This window comes from Nyctereutes procyonoides, unplaced genomic scaffold, assembly GCF_905146905.1.
Source record: "Nyctereutes procyonoides isolate TBG_1078 unplaced genomic scaffold, NYPRO_anot_genome, whole genome shotgun sequence".
Classification (NCBI taxonomy): Eukaryota; Metazoa; Chordata; class Mammalia; order Carnivora; family Canidae; genus Nyctereutes; species Nyctereutes procyonoides.
The window spans coordinates 1,479,710-1,496,903 of record NW_026575146.1 but is presented as its reverse complement, the minus strand read 5'-3'; the positions used below and the strand labels follow the sequence as shown (position 1 = coordinate 1,496,903).

At 38.2% G+C, this 17,194-nt stretch overlaps 1 protein-coding gene across 2 annotated transcripts in view; it reads right to left on the bottom strand.

Moving 5' to 3' along the window:
- The window catches only part of PHACTR2 (phosphatase and actin regulator 2), a 130,196-nt gene that overhangs the window by 36,174 nt on the left and 76,828 nt on the right, over positions 1–17,194 (bottom strand). For both annotated transcript variants that reach the window (XM_055310557.1, XM_055310558.1), the window contains 4 exons: positions 14,282–14,816; positions 8,362–8,567; positions 6,966–7,122; positions 4,405–4,460 (listed from right to left, as the gene is read on the bottom strand). In XM_055310557.1, the coding sequence (XP_055166532.1) occupies positions 4,405–4,460; positions 6,966–7,122; positions 8,362–8,567; positions 14,282–14,816 (954 nt within the window). The remainder of the gene's footprint in view (positions 1–4,404; positions 4,461–6,965; positions 7,123–8,361; positions 8,568–14,281; positions 14,817–17,194) is intronic.

The following is a 17,194-nucleotide window of genomic DNA, read 5'->3' as shown; positions in this document are numbered from 1 at the left end:
TTAAAATACATCCTTAGGGTCAAATATTTACTTTATATGACTTGGATAAGGCATGTAGGTTATAAATTATACATAACAGATGAGAGCCAAACTTGTGGTTCATGTGATTCAAACTAAGGCTTTACAAGGTCAGCCTATGATGATATTAATAATAAAAAGGAAAATATAATCCTCAAAGCATTTTAGTCAATTCCTCCTCAATAGTGATTATGTCATATTTTTAAAGGTACTTTTCTGAAAGAAAAGTGAATATCAAATATGACTCAAAGCCAACAAATGCTTTAATTTTTTAAAAAGATTTTATTTTTTCTTTTCTTTTTTTTTTAAGATTTTATTTATTTATTCATGAGACAGAGAGAGAGAGAGAGAGAGAGGTAGAGACACAGGCAGAGGGAGAAGCAGGCTCCACGCAGGGAGCCTGATGTGGGACTTGATACCTGGTCTCCAGGATCACACCCTGGGCCGAAGGCAGATGCTAAACCGCTGAACCACCCAGGGATTCCCCTATTTATTTTTTCATGAGGGACACAGGGAGAGAGAGGCAGAGACACAGGCAGAGGATAAAGCAGGCTCCCTGAGGGGAAGCCTGATGCAGAACTCGATTCCAGGACCCTGGGATCACGACCTGAGCCAAAGGTAGATGCTCAACCACTCAGCCACCCAGGTGCCACTTAATTTCATCTTATTAAGTACCATGTACACCTAGGTGACAGCACATTACCTCTTCAAAAAAAGCAAGGCCAACTGCAAATGAGGAAGTAAAATAAACAGGATTTTACAACTTGGGAATTCTTTTTTAACATCAGAAGCTGACTTCTTATGTATTTCCATATTTGAAATTGTGCTTTTAAAGAAGTTCAAAAAGGTGAGAAGTCAACATGACTTGTTATTCTGCATTTCTTTAAATACTTATAGAATCTCTTACAAAGAATCCAGGTTAAATCTTAACTTAGTTTAAAAAATTCACTGAATTTTTTTTTTTTAATGTTTCCTTTGTTCGTTTGCTTAGTAGAGGGCCAATTATAAAGCAGGACATAAACCTTTCTGGTCCCTTTAAACAGACTGGAGGGATATTCATGTAGGAAGTGACATGGCTCATTGAAAAATCTTGCCTTCCTGTAACTCAAGAGAGCCGGACTTGGTGGGGAGGGGTATTTTAGAACAGCCACAGGAAGTGTTTGCCATAAACACACAAACAATACATGTGGTTTAACAGCCTTGGGCACTACAGGAAACCCCCAAGTTAGCAAGTGTTGCCCAGAACATTTTACAGATGAGCTAAAAGGAGAAGAAAGAAAAGCACCAAAACATCAGCACCTGGAATATTATATCTTGAGTCATCGATTTGGAAAACTAGGTTAAAAAAGTCAAATATTTTTTGTGGGTTTGTTTCTCTTTTTGCTGATTTACATATTTTTCTCTAAGGGTGTTTTTAACAAAAGAAAATGCATTTATAAACCTACTTTGAAATGCATCAAAAAATAACATGGCTCAATGGAAAGACAGATACATGATAAAGCAAGGTGTAATAAAATGTTAAAAAAATAGGGGCACTTGACGGGATGAGCACTGGGTGTTATTCTGTATGTTGGCAAATTGAACACCAATAAAAAATAAATTTATAAAAAAATATGTGATATGATGTTAATGGTAGAATATAAACAGTACACCTATGGTTTTTACTGTAAAATGCTTTCAACTTTTCTCTATATTAAAAAAAAATTAAAAAAATTCATACAGTGCTGTGAGGAAAAATACAGACAGCACTTAATGGCTTGATACGTCTTTTTCTCTATAGAATATATAGCTGGAGGGGCATCTGGGTGGCTCATTGGTTGAGTGTCTGCCTTTGGATCAGTTGTGACCCTGGGGTCCTAGAATCGAGTCCTGCACTGGGCTCCCCTACAGGGAGTCTGCTTCTCTCTCTGCCTATGTCTCTGCTTCTCTCTGTGACTCTCATGAATAAACAAAATCTTAAAAAAAAAAAAAAGAATATATAGCTGGAATTACAGTCACAGCTAAATAGATCTGTAACTTCTATCCTTACCCTATAAGAGTTGTTCCACGAACATCTCTTTACTTCATAGGCAAACGTTGACCTTTCAAGCACCAAAACTTACTTTCTACTTTTAACAACATTAAGGAATTGGTTCTAAAATGTACGACTAAATGTAACTATATGTTCTTTTAAAAGGCTTAGGTTCCGTAAAATAGGAAAGTGATGGATTAAGGTGTATACTGGGAATGAAATACTAAGAAATAAAATGTGTGCTGTGGTCTCCAATGAAAGTGATCGGCACTGACTGCCACCTGACTCATGTTTATTAAACTAATGGTAAGCTTGGATTTGACAACTCCTGAATGAGTTTATGCTGTGAATGAGTTCCCTGGACTGTCAAGAAAAGATGACTTCGTTAAAATAAGTGTCCTTAAAAAAAACCACACCATGTCACACACAGACTTTCCTTTAAATAGTCAGTCATAATTGCTTTTGAACAAAAGCTGGAGATGAAATAAACACAAAAATGAGCAATTGGTGTGGAAGAACTCAGAGGCAAAAAGGGGTTGAATAAAGTATTGTATGCTATGCTGTACAGTTCCCTGGGACTGCTCAGTAGAATGTTCTGGATGACCTCCACCAGTTCTCTTTTCTGCTTCCCTTGGCCATACAATATTATGTCAGGAGATCATTAGCCAGTTATCAACCTCTCCAGACTGGAAATGGGTCTTTTGTTTCCAGAATAAGCATGGTTAGATAAACTAAGAAGGAAGTAAGAAAAAAGCTGGAGTCAAATCTGAAGTTGACTTTGGCGTTTCCCTCTTCCCTGTACCTCCAGGAAAATGGGGTATAGAAGCCAAGACAGCACTTAAGATCAATGTGTGATATATTTCTACATCTATGAAACAGTTCCTCAAATAACTAAACACCAGTGTGGCTTGGCACTAGTTGTCTCACCGAAGAAGGAAAGAATTACCCAGAATTTGCTCTTCCTTATTTTCTAGGTATTGCATCAGGCATCCAACAGGACACAATCTTTATGTTTTGGGTCCTTACGGTCTGCACTTGAGTTTACCTAAAATTTAATTCAATAAATATTTTCCAGAAATCTATTATAAAAACCATGAGCTTTTTTTTGGTTTTGTGTTGTCAAAATTTGATATTGTTTTCATCTGTTCTCAGAAAGCTAAAACACAATATTCTTTTCTTTTCTCATCATGAGTTTTTCCATCTCCATACTAGCTCTTTTAGACACTGATGGTCACTTGAGTCCTTCTTTGGGTTCTCTTCCAGTTTTTGGTCACAAACAGCCAGAAAAAACATTCCAAGGAAAGAATCCCATAGACTGGCAGTTTCCCTCACTGTTCAGTCCTCAGTGTTGGGCTTAGTAAGAGCAACTATAGTATAAAGATGCCATTAAAATCTTTCATTCCTTTGGGAAAGAAAACGACTCAGATTGAAGAATGGGGAAGATCCAGACAAGCCAACTTGACTCTAAAACACTGATTGAGAAAGATTTCCCACATGCCACTGGCTCATTACTATTGTAGTACTATCCGGGGTTCTGTCCATCCCTGCTCTTTGATATTTCACGCAATTAAAAAAGCTCCTTTGATACTGTGTAAATAATCTCTAAAACTGAAGCTAGGCTCAATTTAAAAATATCCATTACTTAACTCACTGTGGTTGGTAACCACATTGATACACTATATAATGTCAAACTGCTTCTATTAGTTTTATAGCTTTAACATACGAACTCCAATGAAGTTCTACTGGACTAGTGAGTAAGAAGTGAAGTCAAAGAAAACAGGGGAAAATAGAATAGGAAAATAAAGTAGGAAAATGAATGGAGAACTCCTTAAGGGTTGAGAAATTATAAATAACTCAAGAGGGAAACAGAGTTATCATAACAAAGGAAAACGAAAAGGACTAAGAAATTTCTTTTACCATAATTCTGTTTTAAATTGAGTCATTTGTTAAACCTGGCAACAAACTGTATTATTAATAATAATATAGGAATGTTTGATTTATTTCCTGGTGGATTCTTTGGCCTTTTCTTTGACATTTATTTGCAAGCAGACTAGAGCATTTTCTTCGATTTAATATTTGGGTAAAAGAATACAAGAATATATTTCATCTCTCTTAAAAACAACAACTGTCACAATCATGACTCTGGTCTGGGGGATATCACGCTCAAAGCCATAAAACAAAATATGAACTTCAAGAAATTGTTTTTTAAATTATATAAAAAAGTAATCTAACTGGGCCATTTCAATCATTTGTGAGTAATAAGTATATTAAGGTCTCCTACAGATAAATGGATTGCCCTACTGATAAATGGACTGTTCTAAAGGGAGCTTGTTAATGGTTATATGAGGAATGACTGTAAAATATAAGATACTCACGTTTTAGGATATTTCTTTGCTCTAATTCTTCAGTTGTGGGCCTCTGGCTAAGTCTCCTACAATGACAAAAAGGATATACTGCAGGTTACAAACAAGGCCTCCTTAGTGGGAGATGCAAAATAAAATACTAAAGACACAAACCTTTATTTTTTTCTCTCACTTTGAGAAACACAAATCCATTTTAAACCTACAAAATAGATTATCCATCCTTTCTGTTTGGAGACTAAAGATTGTGGCTGAGACTGCTACCTATTCCCCATTATCCATTCTTCCTTCTTCCTTTTAGATATAGAACTTCCTGAGATAGAGTTGTGGCATCCTCTACCCCCAAACCACAGACTTCTGCCTCCCTAGCAGCAAATTGTGGCCATGTGACTGAGTTCTTATAATGGGATGTGAACAGAGTGGTATTTATAACTTTTACCTTTACCCTTAAAATGACTGGGTGTCTATTCCCTTTTCTCTTTCCCTCTTCCACAGGCTAGAGCTTAAACACGGTCATGTGAGTCAGCTTGGATCAAGCAGATGAGAAGATCCATCGAGCAATAGGACAGAATCTGGGTGCCCGGATGACTGCATGGGCAGTGCTCCCCACCTACCCTGGACAGCCCACTACCTCTGGACCATTATGTGAAAGGGAAATAAACATGTGAAAGTGTCTCCCGTTGACCACTGCACTTTTTGGTCTTTGTTAGAATAGCTTAGTCTATCCTCTAATTAATACACAGAACATTAAAATCTAAAAAAGTTTTCTACCTAAGAGTTAATATTAACTCAAAAGATGCTCAATGTACACTGCACAGAGTCTCAAGTGAAATACTGCTTTTGTGACCTCAGATGAATTTATAATACACGTAGAGTTATCTTGAGATATATGGGCCCTTTTCATTTGCCTTCAAGAAAAACCAGGCTCATTTATGATTAGTGGCTAACTATCTGTACACAAAAGCTGAACGACCTAACAACCCTATATAACTTTGATCTTGGTCTGGTTTATATTGCTAATTTGTTGTAAATCAATCTGTTGTAAAATTGCTTTTGGATGTAGGATGAGTTGGTGCAAAGTAAACTAATATATATGAAGATAATAGAAGATACTATCAATTCTAAATGTTACGGCTGTGGCAGAAAGGATGTGAGGAACTGAAATCCAGAAATCCAAGAAATCCTTGATGAAGCATCCAGAAAACCACTGCTCTATGCTTAGTTCATGGTGTCAACTTGTCCCAATGTCCATCAGCAGTCCTGTTTTCAAGCATTTGGTTTGTTTTGTCACTGCTAAAAATAGCCTTGAAATAAACATCTTTGTAAAGTGTAGGGGTTTTGCTTCCCTTTTGGATTGTTTCCTTTTTGTATCATCTCTCAAATGGAATCACCATGTAAAGCAAAAATTGCTTTATGATTCCTTTCTTTCTTTAGAATTATTGAACAAAGGTGCCAATATTGGGTTTAATTTTGAAAAATGTTTTACATTTTTACATATACAAGTGATATATAATTATTTAAATTAATAATAAAAATATATATTTGTATTAACTGCTTGCTATGAATGATGTAGGCACTTGGGTGACTTCAGTGTAGCATCTCATTTACCCGCCACAAGCCACTGCTTGGCTCCATCTGTCAAATAGATAAGAGCCTCCGAACACCTGCATGCCAACCCTGCAGGTCTGACACAGTCACAGAAGTCTTCCACTTCCAAGACAGGAGAGGTATTTCTTCTACCTCCAAATCCTGTCCTGGGATCCCAGACTGCTCCTTTCTCCCAACTGACGCACTCTGTTGTTTACACAGAGTGAGAGAAGTCAACAGAATAGCAAATACTATTAAATATGCTTAAGTTGTTCATCAAACATTGGCACTCACTTCAATCACAACTGCCAGTTGAATGGACTTCCAAAGTCACTGGTGGCCAAAGTAGAAACCCTACAATGGCTGGAGGCAGAATGTGAAATCAGATAATCATTTATCTGAAGTTAAAAGGGGGACGTTGTGATGGAGGGGCTATAGTTCCTGACTTGGATGGAGCTAGCCATTGAAGCTAACTAGTATTTCCATAGTCTCAAGGCCCACAGGACAGGACCTCATGGTAATCACAGGAATGCCAGTGAGTCCATGGATTAGGCCAGGAGCTGGGCAAACTATGGCCTATAGGCCAAATCTGGCCTTCTGCCCATTTTGGTGAATAAAGTTTTATTGGAACACAACCACATCCATTTGTCTATGTATTGTTCATGGCTGCTTTCACACTATACCACCACAGTTGAGTAGCTGCGACAGAGACCTCCTGGCCAGCAAAACCTGACATATTTCCTAACCGGTCCTTAATAGAAAAAGTTTTTTGACACTTGGCTAAGGCTTTGGTGACCCCCAAACCATTGACTGGCTGGACCAAAGGGCAAGTTCTTTGAGTGGTTCACCATCCAGGACCAACTTTAGAAAACCACATAGGCCAGTTGTGCCTTTACCCAAATAATTCACAATGATCTCCGCTGGGTAGGAAACCACAGGTGGGAGACAATTATAATTTGGTCCGTGTGTAGTAAAATTTCAGCCATTACCTGACGAGCTTGGTTCCAATTTGCTGTCGGATTTCCTGCCTTTCCTCTTCAGATGTGCGCTGCAGTATGTTTTTGTCCTCTAGTTCCTTCTTTGATGGTCTGTTGCCAAGTTTGATAGCAAGAGTATCCCTTCGTCGTATTTTACTTGCCAAAGCACCTGAGGATTGGAAAAGGCAGAAATGCAGAGAAAGAGGCTTTAAGCAAGCAGCATTCGGGTTATATGTGGCATGGGCTTTAAACAAAGTCCAGACAAAATTCTTTATCCACATGCAAGAGTGGAATTTTAATTAACCTCAGGGGAGAATAAAAAAAGTTTTGAGTTGGATGTAGTTCATTTTGAAAAATTGAAGAACTATTTTTAAAAATGTTCTGAAAAATGTTTGGGTGCCATGAAAGAACTTGCAAATATCACCTCATCATTTGAAAAGTGATATTTGAAGTTTATTTTGCTGAGACGGCAGATCATGGAAACTACTGATTGTGAAAGTCTTAAAAATGTAGCTCCTTTATTTATTTATACCATTCAGTTAATTCATGTCTTCGCCTTTCCTCTACTCAGAAATCACGCTGGAAAAAATTTATCTATGTTAGCAATGTTTTAATCCTTAATTACCCAAGTATCCCTTAATTACCAAGAATCCTCAACAGAGGATAGTTAATACCAGGTAGATGATAACAATTTCCTTGTTGTTGTTCAGTACAAACTAAAGGAATTTGACAAATTGATGCTTCATCATTAATAACTTTTCACAATGAATAAATTCAATTCCATAGTGAATTCCTCCTAAATCATGATGCTTAGAAGTTAAAAACAAACAAACAATACAAAACTTTCCGGTTCCCTAAGTTATATATAAATAGTTGGCATAATCCACTGTACTATATCATTCCTTCCAAAAAGGTATCCTATTTCACCTATTGCAGAAGAATGATTATGATTCTTCAAAGATATTTGTCACTCTTGACTCATTCTTATCTCTCTTCGCTTTAAAGCCTAGTATAAAAGTAAGCATAAGTTTCAAACACCTTTAATAAGTAACCCAATGAATCCGTGTTTATGCTCTTTATTCAAGAAAGATTTCAAGGTGGAAAGGCCATCTCTGACCAATCTGAAAACACCTCTGTCATTAGAAAGCTTTGATTCCTTGTACAAATACAAATGTGCGTATCTTCCTCAGAGACAAAGGCCTGACCCCCTGGGCCCTGTAGAACCATCTTCTGGAAAGGCCTGTCATCAAAACCTAAACCTTAGAACACGCACATTTCTGATCTAAGAAAAGAACATGAGAAAGAAAACATCAGATGTCTGATTGCCGATGGCTTCTGTAATTTACAAAATGCACCTGCTTCTGTCCACCATCCATTTTCCTCCCCACCTCTTGAAAAAAAGTCTTACTTTCTCCACTGCCATCCTCATCCTCATCCTCTTCATCATCGTCATCATCAGTGTACAGGACAGGCCCATCAGAGTCTGAGTCATTGGCCTGGTACTCCCTTTGGCCTTCGTCCTCCAGGGCACTGAAGGATCCTGAAGATTCTCCCATAAGCTGAGGAGGCAGGAGCTGAGATGCTACCTTCCCCGGCTCATCTTTGGTTGTCAGACTGTTAAAGGCACAATAACACAGGGGTGGTGTGAAGTTCAGAGAGACAGCAAACATGACGAGAAGGAGCTCTAGTTCCATGAGCATCTTTCAAGTTGGTGAAAGGAGAAAGCAGACATAGGCAGCTAAGGACAGTGAAATGGAAAAGTAGTACTGTATGACAGTAGTACTGTATGACTTTATTCTTAGGTTTTAGATTCTTCACCTATAAAATAGAAAGGAGGGATCCCTGGGTGGCTCAGTGGTTTAGCGCCTGCCTTTGGCCCAGGGCATGATCCTGGAGTCCCAGGATTGAGTCCCACATCAGGCTCCCTACGTGGAGCCTGCTTCTCTCTCTCTCTCTCTCTTTCTCTCTCTCTCTCTCTGTCTCTCATGAATAAATAAATAAGATCTTTAAAAAATAAAAATAAAATAGAAAGGAATGACTAGATGATATCTGATATATTTAGTACATAAATATTGTAAAACTATATTTTGTAAATTTTTTTCTATAGCCATGGGACCTTAGTGGAAAGAACAGTGGACTAGAAGTTCCTGGATATTTGACTCTGTCTATACTTTTTCTGTACCTGTAACTCCTACTTATCTTTCAAGCCTCAGCTAAAGCCGTAGTTTTTTCAGGAATCTTACATTGGCCTTCTGCCATTTCCTAAGATGACCTGCAGACAACCACATTGGAGCACTTACTACACTGAACCTCCACCACCATTCACTTGTCCGCCATTCCAGTCCTCAAAGCCCCTTGACAAGTGGAATTTATGTTGATTTGCAGCCCAACACTTAGAAGGCTGGTGACAGAAAAACATACCTCTTTAACTGATACATGATTTAATCCTATTTTCATCGCAGCCAGTGTATCAAGTCAAAAAATCATGTATCCTCTCTGGGTTTCAGTTTCTCCATTTATAAAACTGCCTCTCACAGGAATATATTAGTAATGTAAAATGGAAAAGGTGGAAGTTAAATGCACTCTATACAAGAAAGGTGATGTGTACAGATGCAATAATTTTCTACTAATTAGTTTGCTTAGAGTCTCTGGTTTAAAGTCACTATAAATATATAAAGCCTGCCAGTTTTCACAGACTAGAATAAGAAAAAATGCTTTACATTGAAAACATATCATATCAAAAACAATGTGAGCTTCATTTTAGGATTCAGAAAATCCCCAAATTGCCTTCTGATATAAATAGAAGAATCCAAATTTGGCTGTCACGCTTCTGAAAGACCGTTTTGTGCAAAACATGTGCTTGCTGTTTTCATTAACTTAAAAAAAAACAACAGTTCTTTGAGTAATAAAAACAGGTAAACTTTGTCAGAATCTGAGGTGTTGAAAATTGTGCTTTGTGGTTATTAGCCTAAGGACTCTAAAATATTCTCTATTTTTCACTTATTAAAAAAAATCCAACAGCCAAAATTCTTGTTTTCAAAGGGGAAACTATGCACAGCATATTTTATTTATTTTTATTGAGTAAAGTATGCACACATAAAACTTGCCTTTTTTAACCATTTTAAAGTACACAGTCGAGTGGTAGCTAGGACATTTGCACTATTGTACAGGCAATACCACCATCCACCTCCAGAACCTTCTCATCTTCCCAAACTGAAACCGTCCCATTAAGTAATAATGGGACCCCTAGTCTTAAACCCTAGTCCCTGGAAACCACCATTTTACTTTCTGTCTCTATGAATTTTGATATTTTAGGTGCCTTTTTTTAAAAAAAGATTTATTTATTTATTTATTTATTTATTTATTTATTTATGAGAGAGAGAGAGAGAGAGAGAGAGGGGGGGGGGCAGAGACACAGGCAGAGGGAGAAGCAGGCTCCATGCTGGGAGCCCGATGCGGGACTCAATCCTGGGACTCTAGGATCGCACCCTGGGCCAAAGGCAGGGGCCAAACCGCTGAGCCACCCAGGGATCCCCTAGGTGCTTTTTATAAGCGAAATTATGCAACAGCTGTCCTTTTGTGCCTGACTTACTTAGCATGTCTTTCAGGTTCATCCATGCTTTAGCATATGTCAGAATTTAAGACTTAATAATATTCCATTGCATAGATATGCCATGTTTTGTTTATCAATTCATCAGTCGATGAACATATGGGGTGCTTCTACCTTTTTTTTTTTTAAGATTTTATTTCTTTATTCATGAGAGACACACAGAGAGAGGCAGAGACATAGGCAGAGGGAGAAGCAGTTTCCCTGCGGGGAGCCTGATGTGGGACTTGATCCCAGGACCCCAGGATCATGACCCAGGCCGAAGGCAGATGCTTAACCAATAACCCACCAGATGCTTCTACTTTTTGGTTGTTACGATAATGCTGCTAAGGGCACTGGTGTACACATTATCTATTCAAGTACCTACTCTTAATATTTTTGGCTATATATACAGAAGTATAATTGCTGGATCACATGGTAATTCTAGGTTAAATTTTTTTGAGGAACCATCATACTGTTTCCACAGTGTGAAATCTCATTTTAAATATGAGAAAACTGTTCCACAGTCTGGATTTCTATTTGATTGCCACTGGAAGCCATCCTTGTTTGAATAGCCTGCCATTGTGGGTGACCACAGCACATTTAGTAGACATGTCAATTAATAACACATTCTGAAGAGCAGAACAAAAGATACTTCAGGGCTAAGCCCTAGTATTCGTTTCTATCATTGCTCGCTAATTTATTATGACATCTATCATTATTTTAATGTCATCATTTATATTTCATAATGAGTTCTGCATACATTTACAACTTACATCTGTTCTACAGAATAAGGGGACAGATAAGCTATAGTTCATGAAACCTGAGAAGGCCATGAGTGCATTGCTCAAAACAAAGTATCAAGTCCAGTCTAAAATCCAGACTTACGACTCTTAATCTGTCTATTATATGTTATATTTTATTTTATACTTGATATTGTAAGTTATAGTCATATTGTATTATGTAGGTTATAATTAACTAAATATTAAGTTATTATACTCCCAATTTGTGTTAATCAACTCATGACTTGCCTCTAATTTTCCCCCTAAGTATCTTGGACACATTGAACAAAACAATGAACTCACTAAGTTTCATGGAAATGGACTAAACACAGTCAAGTCCCCCTTGGATAAAGGCTCCAGATAGGCTGCTTAGTGTCTGCCTTAAATTGTCCCAGACCTAGATGATACTAATGAAGCTGACAATAAATAGAAATCTACTGCATGGTTACTACCCTGCAATATGTGAATAGAGGAAGATATTTTTACATAGCTACTTATCTTCTTTAAAGTTTTGATATTTGTATTCCAAACAGAAGCCTCCTCATGAGATGACAGGATTTTCACACATTCGTTCACTAAACATAACTGAGGGAAAGTTCTAAGTAAAGCAAGTGACTAAGAGCTAGAAATTCTAACTAAAATATCTACTTAAAAACGGAAGAAAGAAAAAAAAAAAAGAAGGATTTGGGGGAAAAAAATTGAGAGACTACTTATTCCAGGCTCATTAACTCAAGAGCAAACAAACCACTCCTGCAGAATGAACTGTAATTTAAATTTTTAACTTTGAAGAACAGACAGGAAGAATATCTCAATGTCCTCTTCTAGGAAAGGATTATAGTTATCCAGAGTGACAGGAAAATCTCTATATAAATACCTTGATGTCTAATGATGTCCTAAACTTGCTCTCTGATCATAGTTCCAGTGGAAATAGTGACCAGCAGCTCTTCTGTCTGACGTCCTCTGCATACTTGGGCTGAAGACTGACATAAAACCCCCCTCCTTGTGCAGAACAGTGCTTAGCATGATACAGTGCCTTCAATAAATGTCTGAGGAAGTGGACTGGACAGTCAAGTCACCTTGGGATATGGGGTCTCTCACTGCCTAAGACTATCTAAAGAATCACCTTGTTCTACCTTGTTCTTTAATATACTGAGTAATAAACCCATATATTCATTCTATTCAGACCTGTCTTAAACATTTGTACTTCCTGAACATGTTGGACATTATTTTGGTAAAAACCAATTTTAAATATAATGTCTTTCTGACTTTTGCATTCTTGGTGCTGAGTACACTGCTTAGCACATAGATGGCAAGAAGGAAATATATGCTAAAAGATTGATTTTTGAGTTCTAAGGGCTGGAGTTCATTGCAATGCTGGAAAACACACATTATAATTAAAGAAGACCTCTGCTATGTGCTGGAAGAGTTAAGGACATTATAGCCATTCCTTTCAATGTCTTCTCCCATATTGTTTATTATTGTGTCAAACAAGATAATTTGTAATTTAACTCTTGTTTATCTTTCCTTCAAACCATGGTGCTCAAAAGGATAAAAACAAGAAACAAATACAAAAGAAATTGCAGAAGTAGAAGTAACTGCTTTGGAAATGTATACAATTTCTAAGAGCATGGAATTTGACATGCAGCTCTGAGTATGAATCCTGACTTTGCAACTTATTAAGTGGGGAATCTAGGGCAGACTATATTACCTCTCCCAGTGCCAGTTTTCTCATCTATTAAACACAGATATTTCAGGAAAGACTAATATGAATTAATGATAACTGACAGTTTCCTGACATTAAATAACTATCCAATAAATGAAGGTGATTATTATCAGCAACTGAATAATTAACAATGATAGTCTCTCGATCCAAATCAGCTTAATTAAGGTACTAATTTTCTTAAGTCTAGCATGACAAAGTTTTCTTTGAAAGAGAAAATATTAAAAGATCACAAGAGTGAATTTTGGTTTTATTCTTAGAAACAGGAGAGGAGAGGTTGGATTTAAGAGCTCTAAGACTTCCCCCTAGAGAGAATTGGTTATGATGTCTACTATACTCTGACAGCCCTCCCTTCTTCATACCCGTGTGACAGGAAGGCTAATGCGGGATTTTTTTTTCCTTTATATATAGGACTTTGTAAGGGATTAAATGCAGGGGATGAAGAAGAATGAGAACCCTTGGGATGAATCCCAGGTTGCTGACTTGGGCAACTGGATGATGTCATGTCTGTGGCATACCAGATTCTGTACTGTTGCTGGGGACATAGAGGCAAGCAGATATGTTGCTTAGCTCTGTCCCATGGGTAGGAAAAAAGGGTTACCAGAGTAGAGTAGATGCAACAACTGATTCTGTCTGGATGAGTGCTGAAATGCGCCAGAGAGGTTGGGATGGGAATTGAGGAAGCAAGAAAAGAGGCCCCTCTGAGGCTAGAGGAAAAAGAGATGGAATCTGAGAGAGTTCTTTCCTAATGGTCTTTATTTTCTTCAAGATAGAGAAGGTTAAATGGCTTGTTGTAATGAAGGTAGGCAGGAATGGGTGAGCCATCTGGACACAGATTACTCACTTTAAGTGAATAATCTCACTTACTTACTTACTTTAAGTAGTAAAGACTTAAAATAACCACTGTAAAGAAAGGAAAGGGAAGTGTCCGGGGAAAGAAAAGGGACTGCTGAACAGTAATTCAGAAGCAGCGTCTACATCTACTTGAAAGCCACAGATCTGAAGTGGTACCTGTCAGAAAGATTGATGTCATCTTCCCTAGTAGCCTATGACATTCCTGGGGCAGGGCTATGAAAAACCAAAGGGTGGATGATATGTGTGTTTACCTTACAGTCACTAGATGAAATTGCAAAAGAAAACAGAGTAGGTTCCTTCATTTCCAATAGAGTGGTTTAGTGATCTTTGGTATTCAGCTTCATAGGTGATATGGATGGAATATGGGGTTTATGCCCCAACTCACCATTTTGCATTTTCTCGGCTCACACTTAAGCCAGTGCCTGAGAGGACAGTGGTTCTGTTGGTTGGCTCTTCGGTCCAGAGAAGCTGACTGGGGTCTAAGGCAGGGACAGGCAAGTCAGCTCCATTGCTGACCAGGACAACAGGAGAGTCTGAGGCAACAGTGCTCTGCTCCTCATGAGGCAGAGGAGGGGAGGGGGGACGAGGGGGTGGGGCCACAGGAGGTGGAGGGACTGCAGACTTAGATTTGCCTGTGGTCTGCTCATCGGTCCCAGAGACAGTCTGCTCAGATTTGAGACTTTCCACCCTTGTCCCAGAAGACTCTCCTTTCAGGTCAGACGTGCCAGAGGTGGTTGCATCTGAGGATGATCGAGAGGTTGGCTGCTTGCCGGTTTTTTTCTTGCCCTTTGTGATTCCTACTGTCCCTGTTTTGCTAGAGAGTGTCTCCTTCGAAGCTCTGGGACGAGATGAGGTGGAGGAAGTAGATGGTGAAGCTGATGATTTGGACCCAGTTGCTTTTTTTGAATGAGAGGAACCAGCTAAAATAGAGAGATTTTGCATTAAAAGTCAAAGAAGCCTTATAAATAAACAAATGAGATGCAATGGTCAACAACGATGTTCCCTTTAAAATGGTAACATTTGTCAAATAAAAGGAAATAGGATAATAATGATAATGGTTTTATTTCCTGCCCCCTCCCTACTCCCAATCTAAGAGGGAGCCAGTGATGCTGAAGGTAGAAGCATAAGGGACAAGAGTCCTCTCCTAAGGAGACTAAGGAGTCCCTCTAGCTTTTGTAGCTGAGCCAGCCAAAGGGAAATCCTCAGCTCCTTGTCTTATCGGTCCACTGAATGAGTCCCTACATGCTCCAAAGAAGGGACATCACAGTGCATAAAGGGCAGACAGACAGCAGCTGTCTGGGTAGAGCATAAGGTTGGGCTCATCACAAATTATGCATGTGCTATGATGTCTTTTTGGGAATGGAGTGGCCCACATTCAGAAAGCCTAGGATATATCCCTCTGGCTCCTTTCTGGACCAAAAGCAAATGTACTCAACTCCAAACCAGTTATCCCCATGGTTCTAGAGAGAGAAGTTGGCCATGCCAGCTCACACCTCCATCTGCTCCGGTGATAGGGTACAGTGAAAACACACGGCCACGTAGGAAAGACAAGTCATTTTCAAAATATCAAAAGGCAACTGGGTGATGGGTAGTAAGGAGGGCACCTGAAGTTATTTATGAGCACTGCGTATTATAAGCAACTGATGAATCACTAAATTCCCTCTGAAACTAATAATACACTATATGTTAATTAAATGGAATTTAAAAAATCTCTCAAGCCTCACAAAATATCAAAGGGCAGAAATTTTTTTTTTTTTTACAAAAAATGTCTAAATGGGTAGCATTGGAATAATTTGAAGGGAAACAGTGTCATTCTCAGATCTTGTGACAAATACCCTTGCAAAGCCAATCTTTTAAGATTTTATTTATTTATTCATGAGAGACAGAGAGAGAGAGAGAGAGAGAGAGAGAGAGAGAGAGAGAGGCAGAGACACAGGCAGAGGGAGAAGTAGGCTCCATGCAAGGAGCCTGACGTGGGACTCGATCCTAGGTCTCCAGAATCACAGCCTGGGCTGCAGGCGGCGCTAAAGCGCTGCCCTACCAGGGATGCCCAAAGCCAATCTTTCTTACCACTTATGTTCCTAGAAGGTCTTCATCAGAGGATGGTTGTGGCCACTAGAAGGTATTTGCCTACTTTTGGAATGGTGGAAGGGGAGGAGGGTGGGGAGTGGGGGTGAATGGGTGACAGGCACGGAGGGGGGCACTTGACGGGATGAGCACTGGGTGTCATTCTGTATGTTGGCAAATTGAACACCAATAAAAAATAAATTTATTATTAAAAAAAAAGGATTGCCTTCAATCAAACCATCTTAAAAAAAAACTTAACTCTCCTTTTCTTTATATTATTTTGGGAAACACATTTAAACTCCTACCAGAATAGTCTTTTGTTTCATGACCTGTATGATCTATAAATTTCTAATTGCCTCGTCTGTTGTAATGTTATATGTTTCTTTTTCATGAGGAGTTAAACTATTTTCCACAGAACTATTAGAAAATATCTTGTTAGTATTGTGGAGCCAATCCATGACAGATATTACAGTAACTTACCTTTATTGAAGTCAGTTGGGGGAGGGTCAAGGGATGAAAAACAAAGGAATAGACAATGAGATATAAGACTTCACAACTCTGATATACTAAAAAAGATTGAGTCTCACTTGGTGAAAAGATCCAGACTTAAAAGATATCTTTATAGCTTGGGTCTTTATTATTTTAGATACACACAACTAGAATTCACACTACCCCCTGCTCATACTACTACTTTAAAATTAACAATCTTCACTTGCTAATAGGTAATAAGACAAGGGTATTAAGCATACTTCTCCAATCTAAATTCATCCTAAATTTATTTTTCACAATGACAATCTAAGGATTTGAAGTCTAAACATGTTCAATTATCTTTGCAGGTAAATTGAACAGAATCCCTTTCACATACCAATATATACCAATGTGTATTATATATATATATATATATTTTAAAGAATATTCTTTCTTTCCTAACAGCTTTCCTGAAGTTAACTTTAGCTTGATTTAAGGAAAAAGACAATTTTTTCAATGCTGGGGTGCAATGTCAAGTCATAGTATCTTCTAAAATGACAAGACTTTGCTGAAATTAACCATGAAAATAACCAATTAAGCTACCTTGAATTAAGGCCGTAATTAAAAAAGTAAAACCACCTCTCCTCAGTTAAATACTTCTATCGTTAACACAATGTATAACAATGAGAAAGGAAAAAAAAACAATATAGGAGATTTGACCTTACTTCACTCACAAAGCAGCTGAATGTGATAAGCCAATATC